Raw genomic sequence first — 10,000 nt, 5'->3', positions numbered from 1 at the left:
TTCCACCCTGTGGTCAACAGTGTTTTCAGTTTCCACCCTGTGGTCAACAGTGTTGTCAGTTCCCACCCTGTGGTCAACAGTGTTTTCAGTTTCCACCCTGTGGTCAAAAGTGTTGTCAGTTTCCACCCTGTGGTCAACAGTGTTGTCAGTTTCCACCCTGTGGTCAACAGTGTTGTCAGTTTCCACCCTGTGGTCAACAGTGTTGTCGGTTTCCACCCTGTGGTCAACAGTGTTGTCAGTTTCCACTCTGTGGTCAACAGTGTTGTCAGTTTCCACCCTGTGGTCAACAGTGTTTTTCAGTTTCTTCCCTGTGGTCAACAGTGTTGTCAGTTCCCACCCTGTGGTCAACAGTGTTTTCAGTTTCCACTCTGTGGTCAACAGTGTTGTCAGTTTCCACCCTGTGGTCAACAGTGTTTTCAGTTTCCACTCTGTGGTCAACAGTGTTGTCAGTTTCCACCCTGTGGTCAACAGTGTTGTGTGGTATCCCAGGAGGTCAACCCCTGTAATAGATAATAGAGGGGAGGTACGTGATGTGACGTTGGATCCCTCTGCTGGGAGTCCATGAGCTGGACACCCCGACACCTCGAGGTAACTAGGGGAAAGTACCAACCAGCCGTGGAGGTAACTAGGGGAAAGTACCAACCAGCTGTGGAGGTAACTAGGGGAAAGTACCAACCAGCCGTGGAGGTAACTAGGGGAAATTACCAACCAGCTGTGGAGGTAACTAGGGGAAAGTACCAACCAGCTGTGGAGGTAACTAGGAGAAAGTACCAACCAGCCGTGGAGGAAACTAGGGGAAAGTACCAACCAGCCGTGGAGGAAACTAGGGGAAAGTACCAACCAGCCGTGGAGGTAGTTAGGTAACTAGGGGACAGTACCAACCAGACGTGGAGGAAACTAGGGAAAAGTACCAACCAGCCGTGGAGGTAGTTAGGTAACTAGGGGAAAGTACCAACCAGCCGTGGAGGTAACTAGGGGAAAGTACCAACCAGCTGTGGAGGTAGTTACGTAACTAGGGTAAAGTACCAACCAGCTGTGGAGGTAACTAGGGGAAAGTACCAACCAGCTGTGGAGGTAACTAGGGGAAAGTACCAACCAGCTGTGGAGGTAACTAGGGGAAAGTACCAACCAGCCGTGGAGGTAACTAGGGGGAAGTACCAACCAGCCGTGTAGGTAGTTACGTAACTAGGGGAAAGTACCAACCAGCTGTGGAGGTAACTAGGGGGAAGTACCAACCAGCCGTGTAGGTAGTTAGGTAACTAGGGGAAAGTACCAACCAGCCGTGTAGGTAGTTAGGTAACTAGGGGAAAGTACCAACCAGCCGTGTAGGTAGTTAGGTAACTAGGGTAAAGTACCAACCAGCTGTGGAGGTAACTAGGGTAAAGTAGCAACCAGCCGTGGAGGTCACTAGGGTAAAGTACCAACCAGCTGTGGAGATAACTAGGGTAAAGTACCAACCAGCCGTGGAGGTAACTAGGGTAAAGTACCAACCAGCCGTGGAGGTAACTAGGGTAAAGTACCAACCAGCCGTGGAGGTAACTAGGGGAAAGTACCAACCAGCCGTGGAGGTAACTAGGGGAAAGTACCAACCAGCTGTGTAGGTAGTTAGGTAACTAGGGGAAAGTACCAACCAGCCGTGTAGGTAGTTAGGTAACTAGGGGAAAGTACCAAACAGCCGTGTAGGTAGTTAGGTAACTAGGGGAAAGTACCAACCAGCCGTGTAGGTAGTTAGGTAGACTAGGGGAAAGTACCAACCAGCTGTGGAGGTAACTAGGGTAAAGTACCAAGCAGCTGTGGAGGTAACTAGGGGAAAGTACCAACCAGCCGTGGAGGTAACTAGGGGAAAGTACCAACCAGCCGTGTAGGTAGTTAGGTAACTAGGGGAAAGTACCAAACAGCCGTGTAGGTAGTTAGGTAGACTAGGGGAAAGTACCAACCAGCCGTGTAGGTAGTTAGGTAACTAGGGGAAAGTACCAACCAGCCGTGTAGGTAGTTAGGTAACTAGGGGAAAGTACCAAACAGCCGTGTAGGTAGTTAGGTAACTAGGGGAAAGTACCAACCAGCCGTGTAGGTAGTTAGGTAGACTAGGGGAAAGTACCAACCAGCTGTGGAGGTAACTAGGGTAAAGTACCAAGCAGCTGTGGAGGTAACTAGGGGAAAGTACCAACCAGCCGTGGAGGTAACTAGGGGAAAGTACCAACCAGCTGTGGAGGTAACTAGGGGAAAGTACCAACCAGCCGTGGAGGTAGTTAGGTAGACTAGGGGAAAGTACCAACCAGCTGTGGAGGTAACTAGGGTAAAGTACCAACCAGCTGTGGAGGTAACTAGGGGAAAGTACCAACCAGCCGTGGAGGTAACTAGGGGAAAGTACCAACCAGCTGTGGAGGTAACTAGGGGAAAGTACCAACCAGCCGTGTGGAGTTAGGTAGACTAGGGAAAGTACCAACCAGCTGTGGATGTAACTAGGGTAAAGTACCAACCAGCTGTGGAGGTAACTAGGGGAAAGTACGAACCAGCCGTGGAGGTAACTAGGGGAAAGTACCAACCAGCCGTGGAGGTAACTAGGGTAAAGTGCCAACCAGCTGTGGAGGTAGTTAGGTAACTAGGGTAAAGTACCAACCAGCTGTGGAGGTAACTAGGGGAAAGTACCAACCAGCCGTGGAGGTAACTATGGGAAAGTACCAACCAGCCGTGGAGGTAACTAGGGGAAGTACCAACCAGCTGTGGAGGTAGTTAAGTAACTAGTGTAAAGTACCAACCAGCTGTGGAGGTAACTAGGGGAAAGTACCAACCAGCCGTGGAGGTAACTAGGGGAAAGTACCAACCAGCTGTGGAGGTAACTAGGGTAAAGTACCAACCAGCCGTGGAGGTAACTAGGGGGAAGTACCAACCAGCTGTGGAGGTAGTTAGGTAACTAGGGTAAAGTACCAACCAGCCGTGGAGGTAACTAGGGTAAAGTACCAACCAGCTGTGGAGGTAGTTAGGTAACTAGGGTAAAGTACCAACCAGCTGTGGAGGTAACTAGGGGAAAGTACCAACCAGCTGTGGAGGTAACTAGGGTAAAGTACCAACCAGCTGTGGAGGTAACTAGGGGAAAGTACCAACCAGCCGTGGAGGTAACTAGGGGAAAGTACCAACCAGCCGTGGAGGTAACTAGGGGGAAGTACCAACCAGCTGTGGAGGTAGTTAAGTAACTAGTGTAAAGTACCAACCAGCTGTGGAGGTAACTAGGGGAAAGTACCAACCAGCCGTGGAGGTAACTAGGGGGAAGTACCAACCAGCTGTGGAGGTAGTTAGGTAACTAGGGTAAAGTACCAACCAGCCGTGGAGGTATCTAGGGTAAAGTACCAACCAGCTGTGGAGGTAGTTAGGTAACTAGGGTAAAGTACCAACCAGCTGTGGAGGTAACTAGGGGAAAGTACCAACCAGCTGTGGAGGTAACTAGGGTAAAGTACCAACCAGCTGTGGAGGTAACTAGGGTAAAGTACCAACCAGCCGTGGAGGTAGTTAGGTAACTAGGGTAAAGTACCAACCAGCTGTGGAGGTAACTAGGGTAAAGTACCAACCAGCCGTGGAGGTAACTAGGGGGAAGTACCAACCAGCTGTGGAGGTAACTAGGGTAAAGTACCAACCAGCTGTGGAGGTAACTAGGGGAAAGTACCAACCAGCTGTGGAGGTAACTAGGGGAAAGTACCATCCAGCTTTGGAGGTAACTAGGGGGAAGTACCATCCAGCTTTGGAGGTAACTAGGGGGAAGTACCAACCAGCCATGGAGGTAACTAGGGTAAAGTACCAACCAGCCATGGAGGTAACTAGGGGAAAGTACCAACCAGCCGTGGAGGTAGTTAGGTAACTAGAGGAAAGTACCAACCAGCTGTGGAGGTAGTTAGGTAACTAGGGGAAAGTACCAACCAGCTGTGGAGGTAACTAAGGGAAAGTACCAACCAGCCGTGGAGGTAACTAGGGTAAAGTACCAACCAGCTGTGGAGGTAACTAGGGTAAAATACCAACCAGCTGTGGAGGTAACTAGGGGAAAGTACCAACCAGCTGTGGAGGTAACTAGGGGAAAGTACCATCCAGCTTTGGAGGTAACTAGGGGGAAGTACCATCCAGCTTTGGAGGTAACTAGGGGGAAGTACCAACCAGCCATGGAGGTAACTAGGGTAAAGTACCAACCAGCCGTGGAGGTAACTAGGGGAAAGTACCAACCAGCCGTGGAGGTAGTTAGGTAACTAGAGGAAAGTACCAACCAGCTGTGGAGGTAGTTAGGTAACTAGGGGAAAGTACCAACCAGCTGTGGAGGTAACTAAGGGAAAGTACCAACCAGCCGTGGAGGTAACTAGGGTAAAGTACCAACCAGCTGTGGAGGTAACTAGGACACATAAAAGGGAGCACTGTGGCACACCACGGGAGAGAACAGGGAGAGACCGACACAGAGCCGAAGCTGAGAAGAAGGACCGAGCCAAACCTACGTGATTATGTTTATTTTACAGACTAGGAAAGATGTGTTTGCTGACTGGAACCTTCAGGTCTCTGTGTTAACGTCTGCAGACTAGGAAAGTTGTGTTTGAGGACTGGAACCTTCCGGTCTCTGTGTTGTTAACCTCTGCAGACTAGGAAAGATGTGTTTGCTGACTGGAACCTTCCGGTCTCTGTGTTAACCTCTGCAGACTAGGAAAGGTGTGTTTGCTGACTGGAACCTTCAGGTCTCTGTGTTAACCTCTGCAGACTAGGAAAGTTGTGTTTGAGGACTGGAACCTTCCGGTCTCTGTGTTGTTAACCTCTGCAGACTAGGAAAGTTGTGTTTGCTGACTGGAACCTTCAGGTCTCTGTGTTGTTAACCTCTGCAGACTAGGAAAGTTGTGTTTGAGGACTGGAACCTTCCGGTCTCTGTGTTGTTAACCTCTGCAGACTAGGAAAGATGTGTTTGCTGACTGGAACCTTCCGGTCTCTGTGTTAACCTCTGCACGCTCAACCCAACACCCCACCGGTTTGCCACAGTTTTATTATCAGTTTGATGGTGTCGTCAAGGTTACCAACCTGGCGTCCATGATAAACTCCTTAAAGACTCGGAGCATGAGAGCTTCTGTTCCTGGATCTGACAACTTGTTCAGTTCATCTGTCTTGGCCACGCCTTCTTCCTGTGTGGAATATGATGACATCACCACAATGACATCACCACTCAAATAGGGTACAAACACGTGACCTACCATTACATGGTATTACTAGAGTCCATGCTGTACCCTGTCTAAACCATTACATGGTATTACTAGAGTCCATGTTGTACCCTGTCTAAACCATTACATGGTATTACTAGAGTCCATGTTGTACCCTGTCTAAACCATTACATGGTATTACTAGAGTCCATGTTGTACCCTGTCTAAACCATTACATGGTATTACTAGAGTCCATGTTGTACCCTGTCTAAACCATTACATGGTATTACTAGAGTCCATGTTTGTACCCTGTCCAAACCATTACATGGTATTACTAGAGTCCATGTTTATACCCTGTCTAAACCATTACATGGTATTACTAGAGTCCATGTTTGTACCCTGTCTAAACCATTACATGGTATTACTAGAGTCCATGTTTATACCCTGTCCAAACCATTACATGGTATTACTAGAGTCCATGGTGTACCCTGTCTAAACCATTACATGGTATTACTAGAGTCCATGTTGTACCCTGTCTAAACCATTACATGGTATTACTAGAGTCCATGGTGTACCCTGTCTAAACCATTACATGGTATTACTAGAGTCCATGTTTATACCCTGTCTAAACCATTACATGGTATTACCAGAGTCCATGTTGTACCCTGTCCAAACCATTACATGGTATTACTAGAGTCCATGGTGTACCCTGTCTAAACCATTACATGGTATTACTAGAGTCCATGTTGTACCCTGTCTAAACCATTACATGGTATTACTAGAGTCCATGTTGTACCGCGTCTAAACCATGTAATGGTACGTAGAAAAGATGACGTACAAACATGACAGCGATGTTCTCCAGAAAGTTAGAGCTGTGAAGACGGTACGTCCGATCCTCCCAGCAGCTCATCACATGGACACAAGGCTTCTGATGTTGGATGGGCAGGTACATGTAATGCCTGGAGACGGATACAGAGTCAAAGTTTACTACGTAATTGATCATTTTGATGTTGATGCTTTTAGAGTCCACAGGATGGTTTATCAGACACAGATTTTAAAGTCCAATTCTGGACATTGAGACACAGTTTTCTGGAACCTTCTACCTGGACTAATGATTAATGGAGAATTTCTAATCGGAAAAGCTTTCTAGTCCAGGACTTAACATCCGTGTCTGTGAAACTGCCATTGTGTGACATCAGGATCAATTCAACAAGGTACAAGGACCTGTTTCCATCAGTGAGGGGTTTCTCTGGGGGTGTGGTGGACTGGCATGGAGACTGCCAGAGCCCAGGTTTGGGGTCCTGGGAGTCAATCAGGGGGGTACTGTCGAGATCTTGACCATCCCATACCCTCTCTGCTACTGGCTTCTCCACCTTCCTCCTACCGCTGACCTGGGGAGAGCCCTCCTGGACGTTCCCAAAGTTACCTACACATACACACAGACAGACAAGGATAGAACAGAGTAAAGTAGAATATGATACGATATAATAGAGTAGAGTAGAATATGATACGATATAATAGAGTAGAGTAGAATATGATACGATATAATAGAGTAGAGTAGAATAGAATATGATACGATATAATAGAGTAGAGTAGAATATGATACGAAATAACAGAGTAGAGTAGAATATGATACGATATAATAGAGTAGAGTAGAATATGATACGATATCACAGAGTAGAGTAGAATATGATACGATATAACAGAGTAGAGTAGAATATGATACGATATCACAGAGTAGAGTAGAATATGATACGATATAACAGAGTAGAGTAGAATATGATACGATATAATAGAGTAGAGTAGAATATGATACGATATAATAGAGTAGAGTAGAATATGATACGATATAATAGAGTAGAGTAGAATATGATACGATATAATAGAGTAGAGTAGAATATAATACGATATAATAGAGTAGAGTAGAATATGATACGAAATAACAGAGTAGAGTAGAATATGATACGATATAATAGAGTAGAGTAGAATATGATACGATATAACAGAGTAGAGTAGAATATGATACAATATAATAGAGTAGAGTAGAATAGAATATGATACGATATAATAGAGTAGAGTAGAATATGATACGATATAACAGAGTAGAGTAGAATATGATACGATATAACAGAGTAGAGCAGTGCAGAGTAGTGTATAATTGAATATAGTAGAGAGTAGAGTAGAGTAGTGTATAATAGAATATAGTAGAGTATAATAGAGTAGAGTAGTGTATAATAGAATATAGTAGAGTATAATAGAATATAGTAGAGTATAATAGAGTAGAGTAGTGTATAATAGAGTAGAGTAGTGTATAATAGAGTAGAGTAGTGTATAATAGAGTAGAGTCGGGGATAATAGAGTAGATTAGAGTATAATAGAGTAGAGTAGTGTGTAATAGAGTAGAGTAGTGTATAATAGAATATAGTAGAGTATAATAGAGTAGAGTAGTGTATAATAGAGTAGAGTATAATAGAGTAGAGTAGTGTATAATAGAGTAGAGTAGTGTATAATAGAGTAGAGTAGTGTATAATATAGTAGAACAGTGTACAATAGAGTAGAGAGTAGAGCAGTGCAGAGTAGTGTATAATATAATATAGTAGAGAGTAGAGTAGTGCAGAGTAGTGTATAATAGAGTACTTAAGACACACCTAAATACACAATGGTTATCATTTCCAATTACCCCTTATCCATGCTACATAACCTCTTTCTTATGAACTAACATTATAAATCAGATTTAGTAAAACAGGGTAGATTTCAATTCGTTTAGTTATAGTTAAATGTATACATTGTTTAACCATTATTCATAAAATTCACAACAATAATAGAGTAGAATAGAGTAGAATAGAGTCGTGTATAATAGAGTAGAGTAGTGCATAATAGAGTAGAATAGAGTAGAATAGAGTATAATAGAGTAGAGTAGTGTATAATAGAGTAGAGTAGGGTATAATAGAGTAGAGTAGTGCATAATAGAGTAGAATAGAGTATAATAGAGTAGAGTAGTGCATAATAGAGTAGAATGGAGTATAATAGAGTAGAGTAGTGCATAATAGAGTAGAGTAGTGTATAATAGAGTAGAATAGTGTATAATAGAGTAGAGTAGTGCATAATAGAGTAGAATAGTGTATAATAGAGTAGAGCAGTGTATAATAGAGTAGAGTAGTGTGTAATAGAGTAGAGTAGTGTATAATAGAATATAGTAGAGTATAATAGAGTAGAGTAGTGTATAATAGAGTAGAATAGTGCATAATAGAGTAGAGTAGTGCATAATAGAGTAGAATAGTGCATAATAGAGTAGAATAGTGTATAATAGAGTAGAGTAGAGTATAATAGTGTATAATAGAGTAGTGTAGTGTATAATAGAGTATAATAGAGTATAATAGAGTAGAGTAGTGCATAATAGAGTAGAATAGTGTATATAGAGTAGAGTATATAGAGTAGAGTATAATAGAGTGGAGTAGTGTATAATAGAGTAGTGTAGTGTATAATAGAGTAGTGTAGTGTATAATAGAGTATAATAGAGTAGAATAGAGTAGAGTAGATGACGGACTGTCAGTGATTTATCAATGCTCACCAACAGACAACTCAAAGCTAATGGGTTTGTCTCCGATCTTTCTGTCGATCATCGTGGCCTCGAATACCGTTCCAAACAGCAAATAGTTGTCCTTGTCAATGAGCTGAGGGGGGGACAAGACGGGGACAGAATAGGTGCAACACTGAAATGAGTAGGAGTGTTCTATCTATAATGTCTGAAATGAGTAGGAGCGTTCTATCTATAATGTCTGAAATGAGTAGGAGTGTTCTGTCTATAATGTCTGAAATGAGTAGGAGTGTTCTGTCTATAATGTCTGAAATGAGTAGGAGTGTTCTGTCTATAATGTCTGAAATGAGTAGGAGTGTTCTGTCTATATTGTCTGAAATGAGTAGGAGTGTTCTGTCTATAATGTCTGAAATGAGTAGGCGTGTTCTGTCTATAATGTCTGAAATGAGTAGGAGTGTTCTGTCTATAATGTCTGAAATGAGTAGGAGTGTTCTGTCTATATTGTCTGAAATGAGTAGGAGTGTTCTGTCTATAATGTCTGAAATGAGTAGGCGTGTTCTGTCTATAATGTCTGAAATGAGTAGGAGTGTTCTATCTATAATGTCTGAAATGAGTAGGAGTGTTCTGTCTATAATGTCTGAAATGAGTAGGAGTGTTCTGTCTATAATGTCTGAAATGAGTAGGCGTGTTCTGTCTATAATGTCTGAAATGAGTAGGAGTGTTCTGTCTATAATGTCTGAAATGAGTAGGAGTGTTCTATCTATAATGTCTGAAATGAGTAGGAGTGTTCTGTCTATAATGTCTGAAATGAGTAGGCGTGTTCTGTCTATAATGTCTGAAATTAGTAGGAGTGTTCTGTCTATAATGTCTTTGTGTGTGTATAAACCCCAAGTAGATTAGCTGTAGTCATGGCGTCAGCTCGTGAGGATCGTAATCAATCAAACAGTTTTTACAGGATAATTACAAAACAAACCTTCGATCATTACCCCACTCTGCATATGTATCTCTCCTCACCTGAGGTGGAGCCTCCACCGGCATCACCTCCGCCCCGATGGCCTTGGCTTTCTCCTCCTCCCCTGCTCCTCCTCCTGCTCCTCCTGCCCCCTTAGGGTCCTTTCCTGTTGCTTTACCTGCCTTGGTGTCCTTCAGAGGTTTGACTAACCGGGACAGCTTGGACTCTCCCCCCCCTCCCCCCCCTGACAGTATCTCTACAGATAGTTCCAGGTACACCCTGCCCCTCCACGACACCCCTTCCCTGACCCCCTCGTTCAGTTCGGGGTTGTCATCCACCATAGAGAAGTTACGG

The 10,000-nt window shown here is 43.8% G+C and overlaps 1 protein-coding gene across 3 annotated transcripts in view; it reads right to left on the bottom strand.

Moving 5' to 3' along the window:
- fer1l6 (fer-1 like family member 6) overlaps nucleotides 1-10,000 on the bottom strand; it is an 82,730-nt gene that overhangs the window by 49,141 nt on the left and 23,589 nt on the right. For all 3 annotated transcript variants that reach the window (XM_046345949.1, XM_046345868.1, XM_046346033.1), the window contains exons 11-15: nucleotides 9,709-10,000; nucleotides 8,728-8,830; nucleotides 6,381-6,582; nucleotides 5,995-6,115; nucleotides 5,041-5,141 (exon numbers count right to left, since the gene is read on the bottom strand). The exon at nucleotides 9,709-10,000 is cut by the window's right edge and continues 49 nt beyond it. In XM_046345949.1, the coding sequence (XP_046201905.1) occupies nucleotides 5,041-5,141; nucleotides 5,995-6,115; nucleotides 6,381-6,582; nucleotides 8,728-8,830; nucleotides 9,709-10,000 (819 nt within the window). The remainder of the gene's footprint in view (nucleotides 1-5,040; nucleotides 5,142-5,994; nucleotides 6,116-6,380; nucleotides 6,583-8,727; nucleotides 8,831-9,708) is intronic.

This window comes from Oncorhynchus gorbuscha, linkage group LG01 (assembly GCF_021184085.1).
Source record: "Oncorhynchus gorbuscha isolate QuinsamMale2020 ecotype Even-year linkage group LG01, OgorEven_v1.0, whole genome shotgun sequence".
NCBI classification, from domain to species: domain Eukaryota; kingdom Metazoa; phylum Chordata; class Actinopteri; order Salmoniformes; family Salmonidae; genus Oncorhynchus; species Oncorhynchus gorbuscha.
Note: the sequence above shows the minus strand (reverse complement) of the source record. Positions and strands in the feature narration are given on the sequence as shown.